Source organism: Trachypithecus francoisi, unplaced genomic scaffold (genome assembly GCF_009764315.1).
Source record: "Trachypithecus francoisi isolate TF-2019V2 unplaced genomic scaffold, Tfra_2.0 Lachesis_group3, whole genome shotgun sequence".
NCBI classification, from domain to species: Eukaryota; Metazoa; Chordata; class Mammalia; order Primates; family Cercopithecidae; genus Trachypithecus; species Trachypithecus francoisi.
Window position 1 is genome coordinate 50,170,059 of NW_022681468.1, and position 23,602 is coordinate 50,193,660.

The 23,602-nt window shown below is 44.5% G+C and overlaps 1 protein-coding gene across 3 annotated transcripts; it reads right to left on the reverse strand.

The window, feature by feature from the left end:
• Window positions 1-1,863: 1,863 nt before the first annotated feature.
• Window positions 1,864-18,567, reverse strand: LGALS3 (galectin 3). Of its 3 annotated transcripts, none has more exons than XM_033187968.1 (6): window positions 18,303-18,322; window positions 10,058-10,079; window positions 9,102-9,419; window positions 6,800-6,888; window positions 4,456-4,621; window positions 1,864-2,159 (listed from the first exon to the last, which is right to left on the reverse strand). In XM_033187968.1, exons 2-6 carry the CDS (start codon window positions 10,073-10,075, stop codon window positions 2,004-2,006), a joined length of 747 nt encoding a protein of 248 aa, XP_033043859.1. In that variant the 5' UTR covers window positions 10,076-10,079; window positions 18,303-18,322; the 3' UTR covers window positions 1,864-2,003. The 3 variants fall into 3 exon arrangements, with proteins under 3 accessions (XP_033043859.1, XP_033043858.1, XP_033043860.1); XM_033187967.1 differs by lacking the exon at window positions 18,303-18,322 and adding an exon at window positions 18,348-18,567 and having other exon boundaries at window positions 1,865-2,159; XM_033187969.1 differs by lacking the exon at window positions 18,303-18,322 and adding an exon at window positions 18,131-18,262 and having other exon boundaries at window positions 1,867-2,159.
• Between the last annotated feature and the right edge of the window lie 5,035 nt (window positions 18,568-23,602).

A 23,602-nucleotide genomic window follows, 5' to 3' on the forward strand; every position in this document is an offset into this window, starting at 1 on the left:
AGTAAGGAAATTTATTATTTCACAAGTTATCAAAGTGGTTCTAGGTACTTTATAATCAATAGCTCAGTGATCACATCAAGGTCCAACTTTCTATTCCTAGTTCATTCTGTTATTCTTGATGTCGGCTTCTCCTCTACGGCTGGGTCTTTTTGGGGTCATAAGATGGCTGCTATTGGCAATTAGAGTTATGTCCTTCCCTTTGGCCCGATTAGACCAAATAATGCCACATCCCCATCTGCAGATCAGTAAGCCAGCAGGGGATTGACTTAAATGAATCAGAATTCCCTGTTGAATCTGGGATCACACCTGAATAAAACCTTGGCTCTTAGGAAACAAGGAATGGATATTGGGTAGGCAACCATCAGTGTCCCCTACTAGATAATGTGCTTGGCTATTGGAGTCTAGAATTATGAGGTATTAGGAAAATTTTTAGAGACAAAATGAAAGAAAACTGTTTTGGACAGAGCAAGAGTTCTTAATGCAGTGTATTGTCAGAGGAAAAAAAAAAGTTCTTTTCTACCAAAATAGAATGGGAATTGCTATTTATTGAGGACCTACTATTTGACAGTTCCTTTGCAAACAATATTCTACTTAATGTTACAGTAACTATAAGACCTGTGCATTTGATAGACAAAGGAACCAAGGCTCAGAGGATTTAAGCAATTTTGTGTAAACCAAGTTCTCTCTTTTCTCCAAAGCTATGTTCTTCCATTTACTTAATAAGAGTAGAAGTCAAGACCCAAATGTTAGGGTAAGGAATTTTTTGAAATATGCTATGATATGCTGCCCGTATCCCTCTTTAGCAATAGAGGACTTATTCCTTGAGTTGCAGGAAGTGCTGCTGGCAGGCAGCCCTCAGCTGACATCCCTTGTGAGGACTGTGCTGCGTCAGCTGAAGAGAGCCATGTTATCTTAGGTCACATTCTCTTTCCCAGCTGCCCTATAGTCAGTGACTGATCAAAGTGGGGGTATAAAAAGGCCTGGCCCCCTTGCAGCTCTGAAGAATCCCAGCTTCAGAACTCCCCTAGGGTAGTCTAAGTTATTGCTGCTCAACTTCTCCCTCAACCCAATCATGTCTTTCCCATCCCCACATGTACTGATTGCAAGTACACTCCCTCACAAGCCTCTTGAGATCTAATCTCTCTGCTTCCTGGGAAACCCAACTTGTGACAATTACTAATTTAACAGATGTGAAAAGGTAGTATTGTATAAAATATTTGGGGCCTGGTGTGGTGGCTCATGCCTGTAATCCCAGCACTTTGGAAGGCCAAAGTGGATCATGATGTCAGGAGTTCAAGATCAGCCTGGCCAAAATGGTGAAACCCCATCTCTACTAAAAATACAAAAATTAGCGGGGCATGGTGGCGGGCACCTGTAATCCCAGCACTTTGGGAGGCCAAGGCAGGTGGATCATGATGTCAGGAGTTCAAGATCAGCCTGGCCAAGATGGTGAAACCCCGTCTCTACTAAAAATACAAAAATTAGCGGGGCATGGTGGCGGGCACCTGTAATCCCAGCTACTCAGGAGGCTGAGGCAGAGAATTGCTTGAACCCAGGAGGTGGAGGTTGCAGTGAGCCGAGATCACGCCACTGCACTCCAGCCTGGGTGACAGAGCGAGACTCCGTCTCAAAAAAAAAAAAAAGAAAGAAAAGAAAATGAGAGAATAATTATTTCCTTGAAACATCTCCTGATTTTTATGAAATTCTGGAAAAGAATCTTGAGGTAGTATTTACTTTCTCTCCTTAAGAAAAAGATTTTAACAAGTATAGGAAACCTTGAGGCCCCAATGCAGTATTAATATTGCTGCATATTTTTTCCATTGCACGTTATCGAGAATAAACCACTCCAATTAAATGACATATTAAGACAGGTAATTCAGTATAATATTTATTAAGTAGATGACTTACAAGGATATTGATGAATGTAAAAATTTTCACTCACAGTGAACACAAAGCCTTTACACATGTAAGGTTTAGATTTTTTTTAATCTGCCCCTTTCAGATTATATCATGGTGTATGAAGCATTGGTGAGGTCTATGTCACCAGAAATTCCCAGTTTGCTGATTTCATTGAGCTGTTTAACCCGATGATTGTACTGCAACAAGTGAGCATCATTCACTGCAACCTTGAAGTGGTCAGATTCAACCAGTACTTGTATCTGAAATGGCATATACGTAAACTATTACATGAGGTAATGCATATGTCAGCTGGATCTAGCCATTGCACAATATATACATGTTTCATGTGCATGATAGAAACAATTTGTCAACTGAAAGGAAAAAAGTCCATTAATTTCAAACCAGTCTGGCCTGAACTCAGGATGTCTAACATTTCATCCTTATCATTCGTGGGACCAGTTAGGATCCAGAGAAAGTAACTTTATAGCAAAAATTCCAAGTTATTCAGATTTTTTATAAAAGCAACAAATTACAAGGATCGATAAGCCATAAAGGTGAAGGCTAAGGATTTGCCTGCATAAAAACTTAAAAGAGCCTGGGTGTGGTGGCTCACGCCTGTAATCCCAACACTTTGGGGAGGCAAAGGCACGGGCAGATCTCTTGAGCCCAGGAGTTTGAGACCAGCCCAGGCAACATGGTAAAATCCCATCTCTACAAAAAAAAAATACAAAAATTAGCCAGGTGTGGGTGGCATACATCTGTGGTCTCGGCTACTAAAGAGGCTCAAGTGGGAGGATCGTTTGAGCCTGGGAGGTTGACAGGCTGCAATGAGCTGTGATCGTGCCACTGTACTCCAGACTGAGTGGCAGTGTGAGACTCTGTCTCAAAACAACCAAAAGTTGTGGTATGGCCTAAAACACCTAAAAGAAAAACAAACACAAAAGTAAGATTCTTTTGGCAAATGTTATAAAGATTGATGACAATCAGTTTTGGCAAGGGTAGGAGAAATCTACTCTTCCAATAGTTAGTGGATGTTCATTCCTACATCTTTTTGGAGGCAGCAATTTGATAATATCTAAATTGTAAACATGTATATTTAAAGCAAACATTTCTAGAAGATTTGCTTCTAGGAAGAAAATATTTGTAAGGATAGTTATTACAGTATTTTAGTAAAACATTTCCAGGTTGAAGTGTTTCCATTCTGTAAATTTATATCAGTAGGGTACTGGTTAAATTATCACATCTAAAAATGAAATACTATTGGCCGGGCATGGTGGCTCATGCCCGTAATCCCAGCACTTTGGGAAGCCGAGGTGGGTGGATCACGAGGTCAAGAGGTCGAGACCATCCTGGCCAACATGGTGAAACTCCATCACTACTAAAAATACAAAAGTCAGCTGGGCATGGTAGCACACGCCTATAGTCACAACTACTCGGGAGGCTGAGTCAGGAGAATCACTTGAACCTGAGAGGTGGAGGTTGCTGTGAGCTAAGATTGTGCCACTGTACTCTAGCCTGGCGACAGAGCGAGACTCCATCTCAAAAAAAAAAAAAACTGTTAAGTAACAATATTCTGATATGAAAAGATGTCCACCAAATGTAGACTATGGTCCTTATTTGTCCCTGTTGTTGAAGAGTTTACAGTCCAGCTGTTTTATTTACCACTCTATAGTCAACCCTAACTCAATGCTGTGGACCTAATATTTGTTGAAGCAGTGCTTACAAATAAAAAGCGTGCTGTATGTCAGAAAACACTGAAGATACTCATCAAATTGCAACCTTTGTGAGGAGGGGAGAAGGAGTAAAGGAAAGGAAACCTTGTTAATTTTAAAATTTATAAACTTTTCATAAAACTTTAATTTTAGAATAAAAAACATTTAGTTTTTATCTCTATGCCAACTGTTTTTTTGTTGTTGTTTTTTTGTTTTTTTGTTTTTGAAACGGACGCTCTGTCACCCAGGCTGGAGTGCAATGGCACGATCTGATCTCGGCTCACTGCAAGCTCCGCCTCCCGGGTTTGCGCCATTCTCCTGACTCAGCCTCCCGAGTAACTGGGACCAGAGGTACCCACCACCACGCCCGGCTAATTTTTTGTATTTTCAGTAGAGACGGGATGTCACCGTGTTAGCCAGGATGGTCTCGATCTCCTGACCTTGTGATCCGCCCACCTCAGCCTCCCAAAGTGCTGGGATTACAGGCGTGAGCCACAGCGCCCAGCCCAACTGTGTTGTTTTAAGCAACAAAGTTGCAGTACAACTGTACCATAAAGATTTTTGCCTTTTTTGTTAAAGATTATATTCTTTTCATCTCTAGAAAGGCTTAAACTCAGAGGGGTGGCAGCAGTGATGCTGGTGAGGTGCCTGAAAGAACTGCAGAGTGTGTCACTCCTGGCCATGTTCTCAGCCTGCTGAGCCTGGTCCCCTGGGCAGCGAGAAGATAGGCTGGTTAGGCACCTTAGGACAGGTGATAAAAACTCACTTCAAGTGCTTTGTGGTTTTAGAGTGATTCCTCATGAGAAATGCACATTATCAATATATAATAGTAGCAATAACTTACTTTGAATGGTTTCCCACTTTCAAATGGGAAAACTGACTGTCTTTCTTCCCTTCCCCAGTTATTATCCAGCTTTGTATTGCAAACAATGACTCTCCTGTTGTTCTCATTGAAGCGTGGGTTAAAGTGGAAGGCAACATCATTCCCTCTCTTGAAATCTAAAGCAATTCTGTTTTAAACCAAAGACCAGTTATTAAAATGATTAAAACTGTATATCTACACCAAGTAAAGAATATAATTTTCTAAAAAGCAAATAATTTCATAATACAGTACCTAGGAAATTTTTCTGAACAGAAAGCAAATCAGAATGGGTTCAAACTGGAAAGTATCCTACGCCTGATATTCTATGTACTATCATAAATCTAAAGGTAAGCAAGACAATGTATGTTGAATTTTTTTGCCTCATTGTCTTCAATCATATTTCCATTCATCTGTAATGCCTCCTTTACAGACTCATGAAAACCCTTCGAGGTTTTCTTACAGAGGTTTAGAGCCACTCTGAGGATACTTTATCCCTTACTATAGATAATGGTTATCTCTTTCCTGCTCTTCCAGTTTGCTTTCAATACCTGGCTTCCTCGTAATTAACCAGAAGCCTTAGTTCCTCTAAAACAGCAAGAATGAGATAAGGTAGTTAATATTCAGTATCTTGTTGCTAAGTTGTAAAGTCATGATAGTAAATGCGGTAAACATTCTATGATGTGAGCTGGAACCAATGAAATTGCTAGCTTAGCTTTTTGACCCTGTTCCTTCTCCCTGGATGTTAATGCAAACACAAGGCCTCTTTGACTAACCCCATCCCTGAGTTTCTCAAAGTGTGCTCTATAGAGCAGTAACACCAGAATCATCAGTAGGTATTCTTATTTTAAAGCCAGGTCTGCACTCGAGACCAACTAACAAAGATTCTCTGTATTTTGATTCACCCAGTAACAGTCACACTCAACCACAAATGATCTTCCAGTGATTAAATTTGTAAGGAAAAAACAGCAATAGATTTTGTATTTGACTAAATATACAATGTTGTCATCTCTGTCATCTTAAGCACTTTTTTTTTCTATGCAGTTCGTCATATAGAATTTGCAGGACTAAGCAACAGTTTTTTTAGTTTACTACCATTAACCATTTCAACCAGAATTAGTTTTGATCTGCCAGTCTCAATCTACATCTCTAGCATTATTAGAACTAAACTTTCCAGTGAAATGACTCTAACAAGACAAGGATACCACACTGGGTATACAGTGTGCGTTAGGGGTTGTGGGAGGAGGAGAGCAGATATTTAATAAATCATGAGTGCTGTGTGCACAGGATAAGGTGTTCTGGGTTCTATGTGATGTTGGGAGGAAATACGGATAAGGACATAGAGGATATATATATTTTGTAATTTGCTATGAGACGGGCATTATTGTATGGGGAAGTTCTGTACTTACAGAAATTGTCTAGGCTGTGTGGAAACATGGGTTGGCTTAGGATAGTGACTACCATTGCAGAAACAGGGGAGGCTGGCTGAGGTGGAGCGAATGAGCATTTCAATGTGAAATTATCAGATGAGAAGTGAAGTCCATCTCTTGATGGCAGGATGTGGAGCAAGGTGACAGACACCGAGACTGTTTATGGATTCTTGCATAAACCTGTGTACATGGCTTGAATTTGTACCAGTTAGGTACTGTTCATAAGACCTAGAGACACTTCCACTAACCTCAGGCACAAGCATCCCGGATGGTTTCAGGACATGGCCAGCTTCTCTGTATAATATGTAAATACTACATAACCAGTAGTGACAACCAGGGCCAAGTGGCCCAGGACAGCCATAATTAGCACATATTTTCCTAAATAAAGCCTCACCCCATCCTAACCCACCTCATCAATCAAACCACTTCCAATAGCAAAGGTTGATTTATTATGATGAAGTTTTTAACTTGCAGAATCTCTTCAAACCCATAAGCAAATAGTATCTACTCAAAAGACGGGTTCCCAGGCCTGCCACTGATCATCTGTAGAACCTGAACCTCAGTTTTGTCTATAAAAAGGGGAGAGCAATATTCCTTATCCTGCCTTCAACCATGGAGATTAGCTGACATAATACATATCAAAGTATAGAATAAGGTGTGTTACCATTTACTATGAGTGCCCCGATGCTTAGCAAAATTATATGGGAATATGTATGGATTTATGGGATAATCCTATATGATGGTATAGCCAAGATTCTAAATATGTAGTTTTTTAAAATTTTACTAAAATTCAAAATAGCACCATAAGAAGGGCAAGAAAAAAAAAATCAAAATAGGCCATTCTTTATTCAAAAACCAATCTACAAATAGGGTAGGCTTGTTAATTTTGCTCTCCTTACCTGTTTGCATTAGGCTTCACCGTGCCCAGAATTGTTATCAGCATGCGAGGCACCACTCCTCCAGGCAAAGGCAGGTTATAAGGCACCGACTGGGAATGAACAAGTACATATGTGTCAATAAGGAGTCATGTTTCTTTAGGGAAAGAAAACGATGTTGCTGAAGTTCCACTACTATTAATATGTGTGAAAAACACATAACTCTAGTATATGCCATCTGTCCAGACTCTCAGGCCACTTTGCCCAGGGGCCAAAGAGATAAGGCTCCTTACATGTACAAATAATTGAAAAGAAAGCCATCAGTAAGTCTCATTACTATGGCCATCCCAATCTACTCATTCATGTTGGCTATTTTTTGGAAAGGCTTAAGCTAGATCTTGTGATCAACATTAACATTTTTGTATCACTCTTAAGGCCCTGTCATGTAACTTGCTTCGCTGTGGTTATTCTGCTTCCTGGGGGCAAGCAGCATATCACATACTGGGCTTGTGGGTTCTCATATGGTCTGTACTCACATGGCTCCAGCAGAGTGCTTTGCACGTGGCAGATACTCAATATTTATAGAATGAACACTGTTAAAACTGAGGTTCATTCCATAAATGTTTATTGACCATCTACATTCAAGGTACTGTGAATATCCCCAAAGCTCTATTTATTTATGGCCTCTTTTCTTTCCCTTTTTAAGGCTTCCCTCTGGGTTTAACTATCACCCCAACCTTTTCATTTTTTGAGACAAGGTTTCAAAAATCCAGGTCTCTGTTGTTGAGGATGGAGTGCAGTGGTGTGATCATAGCTCACTGCAGCCCCGACCTCTTGGACTCAAGTGATCCTCCTGCCTCAGCCTCCCACAGTGGTGGGATTATAGGCATGAGCCACCACAGCCAGCCTATCCAAATCTTTTCTTTCTAGTCCTGATGTGTATTAGTCCTGTACTTCTTCCCACCTGGATTTGCTGCTAGTGCCTCAAATTCAACAAGTGTGAACTAGAATGGTCTTCCCTCCCCCTCCTGCATCAGTTCCCCTTCATGAGTTCCCAGTTTGGGCTAAAGCTTTGCTGATGGCTCTAATTGCTCAGCCTTGAAAAGTCCGAGTCCTCTAAGACTTCTAAGACATAATCAGTAGATTCTGGGGATTCTTCCTCTGTCATCTCTCTTACATCTGCCTGTTCCTTTCCACCGCCTTCATGTCCCCCTCTCTGCAACTGACTAACCATCTCTGGTACAGGCCCATCTCAATGCCACCCACTCCCCCAAGTCTTTCTACTCTAAACCAACCTAAAAGGAGACAATGCTATCTTGTGCCATCTTCTGCACAGTTCTGAAATTGTCTAATCCCACACTGGTACTTAGCTCTTTCCTCATATTTATTATATGTTTTATCATCTAACTAGATTATTAATCTGGAAAGGAAGGATCCTGTGGCTGAGATGTATCTGGATCCCCCCACGGAGTTATGTTTTACATTTAGAATTCACTTGCTAAGACATATTTTAATTTGCATGAAAATTCAACCCTTAGGCCGGGCGCGGTGGCTCAAGCCTGTAATCCCAGCACTTTGGGAGGCCGAGACGGGCGGATCACAAGGTCAGGAGATTGAGACCATCCTGGCTAACACGGTGAAACCCCATCTCTACTAAAAAAAAAAAAATACAAAAAACTAGCCGGGCGAGGTGGTGGGCGCCTGTAGTCCCAGCTACTCGGGAGGCTGAGGCAGCAGAATGGCATCAACCCGGGAGGCGGAGCTTGCAGTGAGCTGAGATCCGGCCACTGCACTCCAGCCTGGGCGACAGAACGAGCCTCCGTCTCAAAAAAAAAAGAAAATTCAACCCTTAGATCACAAAATTAGAAGGTTTTTCAAAACCAGATTACCCTGGTTCCTCTACCTGTTTGCTCAATGACCCTGGACAAATTATATCACTTCTGTATTGCCCCATCTCCCCATGCGTGAAACGGGGTTATTAACAGTATCTTATAGGGTGGTAATGGGGTTAAATTAGATCATCCATGTAGATGCATATTATTGACATGTACTCAGTAAGTGTTAATAATAACCAAAATGTTCTCCATTACTACAATTTTGGTTTATATTCATAAGCAGCTTTATCAGTGCCTTCAAAATATTCATTACCTTCTGTTTATACTAACCACACACAATAAGCTCAATATGAACACTTAATTTTTCGACTCTACCAATATACGCCCACGGCTGGCCCTTGAGAAGTGGCTGTCAGCAGCAGGTTTAAAGCTCAGGGTCTCCCTGAAGCCCTTTGCATGCCAAGTACATGAAAGGAGAAATGCCATCTCACCAGTGGCCCAGCAGGGGCGCCATAGGGGCCAGTGGCAGGGTAGGCTCCGGGAGCACTTGGCTGTCCAGGAGATGGGTAGGCCCCAGGGCCACTGGGTGGCCCTGGGTAGACTCCAGATGCTCCAGAATAAGCTCCAGGTGCTCCAGGGTAGGCGCCTGGAGGTGCCTGTCCAGGATAAACCCCTGGGGGTGCCTGCCCGGGGTAGGCCCCAGAATAGGAGGCCCCTGGGTAGCCCCCTGCCCCAGCAGGCTGGTTCCCCCATGGGCCAGGCCATCCTTGAGGGTTTGGGTTTCCAGACCCAGATAAGGCATCATGGAGCTGTAAAGAAAGACATAAACAATTACAGGACAGAAAGCATTCTCAAAAGCAGAATTTTCAGGGAAATAGGAGTATGTGAATATGGCAAAGGCATTACATGCATATCATTATACTTTTTCTACTTGTTAATAGTTTTGAGTTTCTAAGACTAAAATTAGACGTTGGGGTTACATATGCTTTTTCACTTTGTTCTTGCCTCCCAACATCTCAGATCAGGGAGGGCTGCATTTTCATAATTAGCCCAAGTCAGGAGCTAGCGCTCCTCTATTTACAGCACATATTTTTTAATCACTGTGAGAAAAACAATCACAAACATCAGAATGCCCAGACTGTACCGCGCTTCCCGCTACTCAGAGGATTTCTCAGCTCCTGCCAGCAGAGTCTACTCCCTTCCGCCCTGGGCCTTTTGGTGAAAGGGTTACTGTGAGTGAGTCCCAGGCCTCGCTCTGCCTGGCTTTCTTCCCAAATCTGCTGCTGGAAAAACAAGGCTCTAGCTCACAAGCCCTCATTGGACAAATGAGTCCAGGGGAAGCCACGCAGTGGGAGAGTGAAAAGGGACAGTCATGGTAAAAACAAAACCCCCAACCCTCAACCATGTGGAGTTGATCGAGGGTAAGAAACAGGCATAAAATACTTACCGAAAAATTGTCTGCCATTTTCCTGAGAGAAAGAAAGAGACAAAGGTTATCATTTGATCCTGAAAGCTTTCACCGATTTCCATTAAATTGAGCCTCACCACTAGTTCATTGTGCAGTTCTGGTCAATCTCTAGGCATTATGCCTAAGTCAGTAGTGTGGGACCACAAAACATCTCTTCAAGGGGCAGGGATGCTTTCCAGCTAGATTGTGAGTTAAATATAACTCACAAGTTTAAACTTCCATCACACTAGCCTGTGCTCTGAATCCTGAGACCAAGAGGCCATACAATGCATGAGGGAGGAGGAGGCAGGGAGGAAGAAAAGGTCCTGTCCCTTTTCCAGGTGAAAAATGTAAACGGTCATGGTTTCTCTTTGGTTCTTCTTCAGCTTCCTTCCTTACTCCTTATAAAGGGTTTGGTGTGTTCATCTTGCCCATCTGCCCTCTGTCCCCACTAACTGCCCCATCCCCTCCTCTGGGTTTTTGAAGATCAGCAGTGATTGATTCCTACTGAGACAGGAAAGACAATGACCTCCAAACATAGTTGCTGCCCTGTTATTTATTCCTCTATTTGCACACACTTATGCCTGCTCTTGGCCAGGCACTGCGCAGGCTCCTGCCTAGGTGCGAAGATGAATAGGCCATGATCCGCATGGTCAAAGGGGCCATGGGATCTAAAACTCAAAACAATTGAGCCCACAGAGATATAGAGTAGAAGGATGGTTACCAGAGGCTGGGAAAGGTAGTGGGGGCGGGTGGGTGGGAGGGAGGTGAGGATAGTTAATGGGTGACAAAAATAGTTATAATGAATGAATAAGGCCTGATACTTGACAGCACAACAGGGTGACTATGGTCAATAATTTCATTGTACATTTGAAAATAACTAAAAGTATACTTGGATTGTTTGTAACAAATAAATGAGAATATGAATACCCCATTGTCCATGATCTGATTATCATGCACTGCATACTTGTGTCAAAACATCTTTATGTACCCCATAAATATATATACCTGCTATGTACCCATAAAGATAAAGAATTTAAAAAAAGAAAGCCAAAGGGCCCACAGTCCAGCAAGGCAGATGAGATGCATCCATGGAAATGTGAAATAAGTCACGAATGCTATGAGTCAGAATGTGTGCTGTAGGAATTCAAACACAGAAAGCTTACTTCTAAGAAGGAAAGGAAAGGTGCTGTTGGAGCTAAGCCTCAAAGGGCAGCTGAAGTTTGTATGTGCTTTCTTTTTTTAAAGGTACTTGTTATTCCAAATAAAATCTTTGGCAGTACAACAAACTAAGGTGAAAAAATTCAGGCAACATAAAGGAAAAAAATATTTGGGTGTAAGATGCTACCAAAGAGGGTTTGCCTTGCCCAAAGCTGCCACAGGGGTGGTCAGGAGACATCAATCCTGCTTTCTCCTGTTCCTTCCCGCGTCAAGGCTCCTAAAGCACAAGATGCTTCACAGCTGTTGCAGGTGCTCCAGCTGTGAGGGGAGGAGGGCAGCTGGGCCCCTGAGGCATGGGTGAGTTCTTCCTAAGCTCAGGATCACCTGTGCCATGGCCTGAATTACGTAGACCTTGAAACAACCAGAATATCCTTCTTGATTGCCCACCTGTGATATTTACTCAATCACTTTTAGAAATGACATCGCCCCAAGGGATCCAATAAATGTCCACTACTTGATTCAAATGCAAGATATTGGCTGGACGTGGCTCATGCCTGTAATCCCAGCACGTTGGGAGGCTAAGGTGGGCAGATTGCTTGAGCCCAAGAGTTCAAGACTAGCCTGGACAATATGGCAAAACCCTGTCTCTATGAAAAATACAAAAATTAGCCAGGTGTGGTGGTGCAGCCTGTGGTCCCAGCTACTTGAGGGGCTGAGGTGGGAGGATCATTTCAGCCTAGGAGGTCAAGGCTGCACTGAGTTGTGATTGCACCACTGCACTCCAGCCTGGGTGACAAAGCGAGACCTCGTCTCAAAAAAAAAAAAAAAAAAAAAAAAGCACAAAATATTACATTTTTTTGGTAAAACTCAAACAGGCAGAGCTCCTCCTAGAGCTTAACATGCTTCATTTACACACTGGATATTTTATACAGGTTGAGTATCCCTTATTTGAAATAGGACCAGAAGTGTTTCTGGTTTCCATTTTTTTTTTTTAGATTTTGGAATATGTCCATATACCCAGTTAGGCATCCCTAATCTGAAGAGCCAAAATCCAACACCTCCAGTGAGCATTTCTTTAGCGCATTACCTCTGAGCATCATGCAGGCATGCAAAAAGTTTGGGATTTTGGAACATTTCAGATTTCTGCTCTGCGGATGCTCATCCTGTACTATACTGCTATTATTATAGTCAGACATTACCTTTGACTAAAATATTTTTGCTTTTTTTTTTTTTTTTTTTGAGACAGGGTCTTGTTCTGTTGCACAGGCTGGAGTGCAGTGACATGATATCAGGGCTCACTGCAGCCTCCACCTCCCAGGCTCATGTGATCCTCCCACCTCAGCCTCCCAAGTAACTAGGACTACAGGCACACAACACCACACCCAACTAAGTTATTTTTTTTTGTAGACACGGGGTCTCACTATGTTGCCTAGGCTGGTCTCAAACTCCTGGGTTCAAGTGATCTTCCCACCTCAGCCTCCCAACGTGCTGGGATTACAGGCATGAGCCACCACATCCAGGCACACATCTCTTTTTGAACATGGTCATTCTGAAACCTATTCAGAAGCGGTTAGGTTATGACCATGCCCATTTTCCAACCTAGGGAACTGCTGGCATCTTGACAGGGAAGTCACGGTGACTCAGAGGTTACTGCATCTTTCATTTACTTTTTACATCCTGTAGTGCTTGGCTTTTTAAAGCAAAAGTTGTGAGCTCCTCTGCATGTGCCTCCTTCCCCAAAAGGCTGCCACACTATTGTATAAGAAACTGTTGCTACAGGAGGGGGAACTTCAGAGAAGAGTTGTTACAGAAAAGGAAAATAAATGAAAATTTTTAATTCAGGAAAAGAAAGTCTCCCTCATTTTGGATGCCAGTAGGAAACAATCTTGAACTTCAAGGTGGGCAGAAAGCTTAGTTCCTTTAATTACACATACTTCTTCCAGCCTAAGGCAACATATCAAAGACCCAGCAATAATGTTACCAACATTTTGATTTCTTTTAAATGTCCTCATTGCACAGGAGCTTATTGTAAACCTCAGGACCACGACACTTCAGGTCAGATGCTTTGCTGTGGGGTGCTGTCCTGTGCGCTGTAGGATGTTCAGCAGCATTGCTGGCTTCATTACATATGCTGCCAGAACTCCAGCATACCACACTCCAACTTGTGACAACCAAGTGTCTTCAGGCCGGGTGTGGTGGCTTACACCTGTAATCCCAGTCATTTGGGAGGCTGAGGCGGGAATACTGCTTGAGCCCAGGAGTTCAAGACCAGCCTGGGCAATACAGCGAAACCCCAGTCTCTACCAAAAAAAGGAAAAAAAAAAAATGTCTTCAGACATTGCCAATATCCCCTGGGAGCAAAATCATGGCTAGTTGAGGACCGCCAATCTAGCTAGTTAGCAGTGTATCCCTACATGAATGTACACACGTGGTTCCACAAAAACCAAAAAGGTAGTTTCAATTGTTCAAACAAGCCTGAATTTGCTTTATAAAGGTTTTATAAAGGTTCCTAACATAACTCTATTCAAATTAAGATGTGTTTAAAGGCTGATTCCAACCAGAAAGTCAAATAAAGAAGGCATTTCCACAATTTAATATTTATTCTTTTCAAAGCCTCCGCTCAAGCATGTTTAGTTTATTTTCCAATCTAACCAAATCCAGTTTGGGAAACAAAGCAGCTCTCACTGCATTTCCACTGTTTCAACACCACCTCGGAGGGCAGTATAGATTCTGTCTCGACATATTAGACAAGGCCACTAGAACAAAACCTGGCATTTGTGTGGTGCTTTTCAGCTTATAAAGCATGTTCACATATCTTATCTATTTTAGTTATAATGACAATCTTTGTGGTGAAATCTTGTACTGTCCTGCCATCTCGCTGTCCAGCCTGGGACATGAATTATCCCTTTGTCCAGCCTATCCACACTGCAGATGCTACCCACCCACAAGTCACTTAGTAGCAGACTTGGTTATCAGATCAAAAAAACAGTATATATAGGGTTTGGTACTATCCATGGTTTGAGGCATCCACAGGGGGTCTTGGAATGCATCCCCTGAAAATAAGGGGGAGACTCCTGTGTTCTCACCATAAGGAAACTGAGGCTCAGAGAGATAACATGGTAGCCCAAAGTCATCTGTCATTGGCAGATCAAGGAGTAGGGCTCGTGTCTTTTTACTCCTTATTTAGGCTCATTCTACACCAATAGGAAATATCACACTTTGAAATTTTAAAGTACAGTCCTTTGAAAGTGTTAATTACTTCACTGGGAAATTAATTCTCTGACTAACTCATCTGTAACTACATAACACACTGAAATTGTAAACAAAATTTAAAAAGGATTGTGTTTTGGTCAGAAAACTAACTGGGTGATTCATTCAAGCACAAAATAATATTGAATATTTAATACAAGAATGCCATTTTGTGTAGTCACTTTGCTAATTATAACCACATTTTAACCAATAAAGTGTACTTTTCCAAAAATTGGGTATGCACCGTTTTGATTATGTCAACTTCCAACCATGAGATTTCTTTTTCGAAAAGCATTATAGGCCGGATGCAGTGGCTCATGCCTGTAATCCCAGCACTTTGGGAGGCCAAGGCGGGAGGATCATGAGGTCAGGAGTTTGAGACCAGCCTAGCCAACATAGTGAAACCCCAGCTCTACTAAAAATACAAAGAATTAGCCAGCTATGGTGGCAGGCACCTGTAATCCCAGCTACTAGGGAGGCTGAGGCAGGAGAATTGCTTGAACCCGGGAGGCAGAGGTTGCAGTGAGCCAAGATGGCACCACTGCACTCCAGCCTGGAAGACAGTGCGAGGCTCCATCTCAAGAAAAAGAAAAGAAAAGAAAAGCATTATAACGGATGCTCTTTTGAAATCAAGATTATTAACCTCAAAACTTCCAAGAAAACAAAAAAGATAACTATTCAGATAAATATTATCCTTACTTGCCTGAAAATTTTTTTCTTTTTTCTTTTCAGATGAGTAGTTTACAGAGAGAGACATACAATCAAATGTCAGAAATCCTCCCACTCTACAGATACTATAGATATGTGAACCCCATCCTGGTGTTTCCAGGATCAGAGAATTTTGAAGAGTCAGAGGGGAAAAAAAAAAACCACTTCAAAAAATAAACCAAAAGTAGAGAAAAGTAGCTGGTCTCCACATCTGTAAACACCTACAGTAAGCAGTTCAGTGTAGCTTTGGAATAAGGAATTTAAACATGAGTTAGAATACAGACCATTTTAATCGGTTGTTAACTGGTAGCTTTTCCCTTTAACAAAGAGTAGCTATCCGCCGCACTAGGCTATTCTAGGCCCACCCAGCAATCAGTCCGGGTGTCTGGGTTCCCAGGAACACTTCTGAAATTTCTGCTCATAAAGGTCCCTGACCTGTACGCAAGCTGTAACGGAAGAAGACTATTTCCTGAGCCCCTAGGCACTGGCCCACACTGCTCCTCAAGTAACACAAGAGGCAGTCTACTTTCTGTCCTTGCTGAAACACAGAGCAGGACTTGCGGAAAGCCCATTTTCCAAAGGCAAATTCAGCGATGCTAAGTTGGAATAAAGGGAACTGGTCCTTTCCTAGGATTTCTTTATCATCATAGCTCCCTGGCATCAAGGAAGGTAGAGTTACTTTCTGCTTCTCAGTGACTGATTTTTTCCCGCTATGCAAAAGCTGAACAGGGGTCAAAAGAGAACACATGACACTTAGTCAATAGCGAACTGGAAGTATACAGCAAGCACTGCCTAGCCTGGCTCTCAAGTTACCCACTCAGAATTTAATGAGAAGATCAGTTCAGGCACCAGACACAAGGAGCTACCCTTGAGTGGGAGCCTGTGTCCCAAACGATCACAGGAAAGAAGAGCTATGTTTGAGATCAGTTACCGCAAGTTATCAAGTACATAAGTTTATAAGTCACTTGGCATTTAAGGTCAACACGAGATTCTGAAGGCATACTACATGAACATAGGTCTCGGCTGCAGTTAAGGTTTAGAGTCTGGCTAATGAAGGTTCTATGTAAAAAGGTACCTAAATTATACATAAAACCAGCATTAGCCTCTTGACCTCACTAAGTGGAAAGTCTTTATAAAGCACCTATGCATATTTGCAGCACAGCGAACTGTCATAGATTAAAGACCCCTTAACAGAGCAAGACACCTATTCTACTTGGACACAACTAGTTTTCAGGGTCAATCCATCAGGCGGCACTCGTCCTCTTCTCCTTCTTCCGTAACTTAGTGAGGCATCCTCCTAGCACTTCTAAGTGCTAAATATTCAAGGACCATCATCAAACTTCTCCCCAGAATCTGGACTAAGTGCTGATTTTAAATGTCACCTCTAAATATGAATTTAGGAAGCTGCTTAAATCCCCCAAAGATCAAGGATGGGGTATGATCATCCTTAGAATGAGAGACCCTACCCTAAGGATTGAGAGTCAATGTCTAAAAGGGAGACTATTGTTGTAGAAAAGTAAATGATCATTATTCAACTTTACCTTTCATGGAAACACACAATTTCCTAGCACGAAATGTTTATAAATTTGAGGTAGGCCAGGCGCAGTGGCTCACACCTGTAATCCCAGCACTTTAGGAGGCCGAGGCGGGTGGGTCACCTGAGGTCAGGAGTTCGAGACCAGCCTGACCAACATGGAGAGACACCCCCACCACCACCACCACCATCACTAAAAATACAAAATTAGCCGGACATGGTGGCGCATGCCTGTAATCCCAGCTACTCGGGAGGCTGAGGCAGGAGAATTGCTTGAACCCAGTAGGCGGAGGTTGCGGTGAGCCGAGATCGTGCCATTGCACTTCAGCCTGGGCAACAAGAGCGAAACTTCATCTCAAAAAAACAAACAAAAAAAAACAAAAAAGAAAAACCTTGAGATAAACAAATCAGAACTTTGGAAGCTGACGAAAGCTTTTTCTTCTCAAGCTCTGTGCCCAGGTGGTTCATTGTATCAGCCTCATTTTCTTCAGAATTAACTGAGCCTTCTCCCATTCCTTTCCCAGAATCCTAGAAACAGCCTGGGTCACTGAGGTCCAGGTGTCCTCATTGTGCAGCAACCCAACTCCCAGAGTCACTTGACAAACATTCCGCAGTCTCTGGAATCGGCATGGCTAACTCGAAGGATAAGACTGTAAGCCTAAGTCCCAGCCTCCACTATGCGTCCCCGATTCCCTGGCCCTTAGCGCCTACTTCTCAGAGGGCAATCGTTTTAGTGTTTCTATTTGAGCACCCAATAATTCAGAATAAACCCTCAAACACGTTTTGGGAGTCCCCCGCTACGGCTCTGCACACTAGGACCAACGTTCTGCCACACCCAACACTTCCTCGGCACAGTCTGGGCAGGGAGGGGCATTTGATTCGGAAAAGCTTAGAGTTTGCAGTCTTTGCTAAGCCGGGTCATGCCCACTCAGGCCATGGGGCAAGCACCGTTTCTGTGGGATCAACAACCAGAGAGCGGCTGCAGCCCGGCCGCAGCTGGTCCTGGTGGAAGAACTCATTCGAGCCCCACAGAGATATCTCCTCCAAGTCCAGCCTCAGCTGATGCTCAAAAGGGGCCGGGCGAGCCAAGTTGTGGGTCCCGAGAGGCGCCCTATGCAGTCCTCAGAAGTCCCTTCGCTCCCCGGCGGCCGAGCTCTGGGGAAGGGTAACCTGGCCCCAACCCCAGTTACAGAAACTGGAGCGGCCGTCTGGTTTGCTGAGCGAGTCCTTCCGCCTCCCCTCGCAGCAGGACCTGGCAGGACCGGGGTGACCAGACCACGGCTCTTCACCGGATGGGGCTTACTCCGGGGCCGCAGAGCGCAGCCGGCGGAGGTGCGACGGCGGTGAAGCCCCCGAGGCTCCGCAGAAGGTGGCCCGTGCCGCCCCGGGGACGTGTATGGGTCTCGGAAGGCGCTGCCAACCTTTCCCGAGCGCCAGCGCCCTCGAGAATCAAAGGCGACCGCCCCGGGCCCGCCGCCCCGCACCCGGAGGGCAGAGCACAGGCTGTGGGGCTCTCCGTGCGCGCCCCGGCCTGGTCCCGGGGAGCCGAACTCCCTCCGAGCCGCGCCCCAACCAGCGCCCGGGCGCCTTCACCCCTGCCCGGCCGGAGCCGCGTCCCCAGCACCCCGCGCCGCTCACCGCTGGTTGGCTGGCTCCGGACGGCTGCTAGCGAGGAAGTACGGGCGCCGGCGGGGCGGTGGCTCCGAGCCTCAAATACTCCCAGCTCCGCACGGCCCGCCTCTCCCGAGGCGGGGCGGCTCCCCTGCCCAGCCCGGCCTCTCCCCGGACCATGCTGGGCGAGCCCCGCGCCCGCCTGACACCCCGAGCCGCCGCCGCAGGGGCGACCAGGAAGGTCCCGACGGGCAGAGAGCGGGCTGAGGAGCGCGCCCTCCGCCACCACCGTTCGGTTCCGTGGCGATCCGGGGGCCTGGGCTACGGCCGCGTCTCTCCCCCGCCCTCTCCAGAATCACCTGAGTGAAGAATTCACTGAAGGGAATTCAATTAATAGGTTGCTTTATTTATAGAATACAAAACCAAAAACCTTTTCAATGTCTATTCCCTAGGGAACTGACTACACATTGACTACTTATTCTAGATCAATAGGCCTAGTTTCAAAGCAATTCCCTTATGAAGCCATTAATCAGACAACTCTTTAACACATTTTGCACAGGAAATTCACATTATATATATACCCTCCTTTTAACTTCACCTTATCTTTTTGTTGGAAGAAACAGATAAGTATTATTATCTCATTTTTACTCTCAGGGAGCTATAGTCTGAATGTTTATATCCCGCCAAAGTTCCTGTGTTGAAATCCTAACCCTCATGGTGATGTATTAGGAGGTGGAGGCCTTGGGAAGTGATTAGGTCCTAGGGGCAGGGATGAGATCGGTGCCCTAATAAAAGAGGCGGGAGAGAGACCCCTCGCCACTTCCACCATGTGAAGACACAGCCAGAAGGCGCCCTCTGTGAACCAGAAAGCAGGCCCTCACCAGACACCAAATCTGCTGGCCTGGATCTTGGATTTCCCGACCTTCAGAACTGTGGGAAATAAATGTATATTGTCTATAAGCTACCCAGTTTATGATATTTTGTTACAGAAGCCCAAACAGACTAAAAGAGAAAACGATTTACTTATCCAAGCTCACTTATGTCTAGGAACAAAATCCAGAAATCCTGACTCTTACACTTTATCTGGAAAAGCACCAGGCCAAAGAATCCTTGCAGGTCAGAACAAGGATCTCTGAGGAAAAAAAAAAAAATTAAGGGGGGTAGGGGAAGAATCTTTGCAGGGACCGGCTTATGTAACCTGTGGAGAAAACCAGTTATCATCTGGTTCCTAAATAATTCCTGTAGCCCTTATAGTAACCAATTAATAACATAAAGATAAATTATTTCCTGCAGTTTTTCAGCTTAGGGATATGTTCCTGTAAGGGACTCACTTGATGGAATTGAGAAGCTGCCTTGGCATTCTCTAGGATAAATTTGAAAGTGTTTTAGTGGCTGGCACTGTTCCTGCAATATTGCGCCCTCTAGGCTTGCACATAGAAGTCACAGTGTGGCTGGGGATTATTTAATGAAAGTGTGAACTCTTACCTGAAGACGTAGCCTGGCAACCAGTTTATTCGAATGGATCACCATAGTAAATGGCTAAACTCTGGGTAGTAAAAAGGTGTCACCCACAGGAATGCCCTTGGTCTCCAAGGAAAATGCTACAAATCTTAAGACTTTGAGTCATGAAGCCTCATGGCCAGGCGTGGTACTATTAGAGGGTTAGCCATTGGTAATAAAAAAAAGTAGATAGCCAAATGAATTGCTATGGAGGCAAGGGAAGAATCACACTCTTGCCTTTTCTTCTGGTCATTTCGGAGATAGACAAAGTTCATGCCTGGCTACTTAGGGGGCTTGCTTACACCTGATTGTATGATCAGACATCCTTTTGGCTTCACTTCCTTACTTGTGCATCTCCATGAATACTTTGGTGCCAACTTCATGCCCCATAAAGCTAACAAAAGGATCCTGATATGATCAAGGTGTGCCTGGGAATTTATAATTTGCACGCATGTAATAAATGGCTCTTTATTACCCAATCCAAAGTCATATACCTCTTCTAAGATAAGCGTAAAAAGGAACCTAATATAATCAATTAAAATATCATTGAGTAACTTCTATGTACAGATCACTGTGTTATTTGAAATAAGGCACAAGGCAGTGTTAGCCCTCAAATAGGCTGGCTGGTTTCTACTGATGCAGAGATTGTAGGCCCCTGATAAAAGCAAGGGTTTTAAGAGAGGCATCTCCACAGGAGGGAAAGGAGGAACCTTGGGAAAGCAGGTGGCGGTCCAGAAGGTCAGGAGGGAAACTGGGTAAGAACTTCAGTTAGAGCCAGAAGAGTAGGAGATGAAGATGAAAACAAAAAGAGAAAGTCTTTAAGGATGAGCAGAAAAGAAAAAGAAAGACAGTAATTGGAGGAGAAAACAGAGCCTATATATACATATATACATTTTTTTTTTTTTTTTTGAGATGGAGTTTCGCTCTTGTTGCTCAGGCTGGAGTGCAGTGGCGCAATCTCAACTCACCTCTACCTCTGCCTCCTGGGTTCAAACAATTCTCCTGCCTCAGCCTCCCGAGTAGCTGGGATTACAGGCATGCGCCACCACACCCGGCCAATTTTGTATTTTCAGTAGAGACGGGGTTTCTCCATGTTGGTCAGGCTGGTCTCCAACTCCCCATGTCAGGTGATCCACCCGCCCCAGCCTCCCAAAGTGCTGGGATTACAGGCATGAGCCACCATGCCTGGCAGCAGAGCCAATTTTTAAAAGTCACCTTTTAAATAGGAAAATAGAACAAGAGAGAAAGGAAAGAAAGAGGAGAATAGAAGAATTATGAAAATATAAAAAGTGAGTGAACCTGGAACAAGCCAGAAAAGAGGAGAGAAATTTCCCAGAAATTAGCACTACAGTGGGCCAAATAGGGAAAGAATGTCTCACAAAAGCTGAAGTTCTTATGAAATGTAAACAAAAATATTGATATTAAGTCTTGTAGACAGTAGAATACAGGAAGAGCCAGAAAAGAGCAAAGCAGCAGCTTTCCAGTTTTCACATTTGGACCCTGGGGAGCCCAGGCAAGTTTGGCAGTTCTGTGTCTACATGGTGTTAATGCATCTGGATGACAAGTGAAGAGTTGAGTCAGGCCTCAGGGCATTTGGTCTTTCTGGTGTCAACAACTGGATTCTGGGTGGCTGGGAGACTTAGGGACTGAAAGAGAGGCTGAGTGTTCTGGGGAACCATTTATGTCTTGAAGACAAAGCAATTTCCAATTCCAGAACGAAATGACTGTAGCTGTCTGCTGTTTCTAGTCCCAGTGATCTGCATGTACTTACTGATATCCAAGGCCTTTAGTGGGGGCCTAATATATGCCTCAACTATTTTGCAAAATCCACCCCTTCTAGCTCGCTGAATGAACAGGCTCACCAAAACCTGGTCAACAAATGAAATAGGATTGGTGGCAGTAATGTGCCCAATGATGGTTTATGAGGTCTTACCAACTGGGTTGCAACTAGAGCCCCTTGGGAACAGAGTGAGAGCCAGAATCTGCTTAGGAGGGAGTCAGCCCCTCCTGCCTTGGATGGGCAGGCCAACAGCATCAGGGAGAAGAGGTGTCCCAGGTACCACCGCAGGTGCAAAGCCCCTTCTCCAGCCCCGCCTCAGCCCTGGCCACCTCAGCCTAACCTTCCTTGTTTGTCCCTCAAGCCTAACCCAGGCCTGTCTTCAGCACTAGCCACCACCACACTCACATTCCTACCAGTCACTTCTCCTGTCTACAGACAGGAAGTGGCTGCTGCTATGGCTACTGCCCTTATTGCGGCCACACCCAGGGCTATGCTCTTAACCACGCTATAGGGCTATGATCTTAACCACGCTGCCTGATCTTAACCACCTGCCTCCTGAGGAAATATAAAACCAGGGAAAGGGATAGAGAGTGTGCGAGCTTGCTGAGGCTGCTGTAACAAAGCACCAGGAACTGAGTGACTTAAATAACAGAAATTTATTTTCTCCCAGTTCTGGAGGCCAGAAGTCCAAGATCAGATGTTGGGAGGGTGGGTTTCTTCTGAGGCCTCTCTCCTTGGCTTGTACATCTCTCTGTATCTTCACATGGTCTTTCTTTTTTTTTTTTTTTTTTGAGACGGAGTCTCGCTCTGTCGCCCGGGCTGGAGTACAGTGGCCGGATCTCAGCTCACTGCAAGCTCCGCCTCATGGGTTTACGCCATTCTCCTGCCTCAGCCTCCCGAGTAGCTGGGACTACAGGCGCCCACCACTTCGCCCGGCTAGTTTTTTGTATTTTTTAGTAGAGACGGGGTTTCACCGTGTTAGCCAGGATGGTCTCGATCTCCTGACCTCGTGATCCACCCGTCTCGGCCCCCCAAAGTGCTGGGATTACAGGCTTGAGCCACCGCGCCCGGCCTTGGTCTTTCTTACATGCCTGTCTGTGTCCTAATCTCCTCTTGTTAGAAGGACACATTTGTATTAGATTAAGACCTCATTTTAACTTAATTGCCCCCTTAAAGGCCCTATCTCCAAATACAGTCACATTCTGGGTGCCCGGGGCTAGGATGGCACTGATATGAATTTTTTTGCAAAGAGAGAGGGACACAATTCATTCCATATCAGAAAAGGACAGGGGAGGAGCCAATTGGCAGTTCAGCAAGTGTGGTCAGCAGAGATTTCTCCAAGGAGGTGGTATTTGAGCTGAGACCTAAATAAGGAGTAGGGGCAGGCTTGTAGAGATCTGAGAAAGTGGGAATGGCAAGAATAACACTGTGAGTGAAAACAGGGACCGGTGCCAGCATAGACACCCATGGGGCACCTCCTGTCCACTCCTCTCAGAATCCCCTCCCTGCCATCCTCATAAAGTGGCCCAGCAGCCAAGCTAGCACTTCATGACTTCTCACCTTAAATGGAGTTGGGAGAATTGTTAAATGGAGTTGGGAGACCTAACTGGGGGCTGAGGGAAGTGGAGAATTGGGTTGGTGGGATCAAGAGAAAGCAAAAAGAGAAAGCAGACCAGGCACGGTGGCTCACACCTGTAATCCCAGCACTTTGGGAGGTGGAGATGGGTGGATCACTTGAGGTCAGGAGTTCGAGAACAGCCTGGACAACAAGGTGAAACCTCATCTCTACTAAAAATACAAAAATTAACCAGGCATGGTGGCAGGTACCTGTAGTTCCAGCTACTCGGGAGGCTGAGGCAGGAGAATCATTTGTGCCAGGGAGGCAGAGGCTTCAGTGAGCCAAGATCGTGCTACTGCACTGCAGCCTGGGCAATAGAGTGAGACTCGGTCTAAAAAAAAAAAGCAGATAAGCTATAAGTCTGCTTTTCTTCATGGTCCAGAA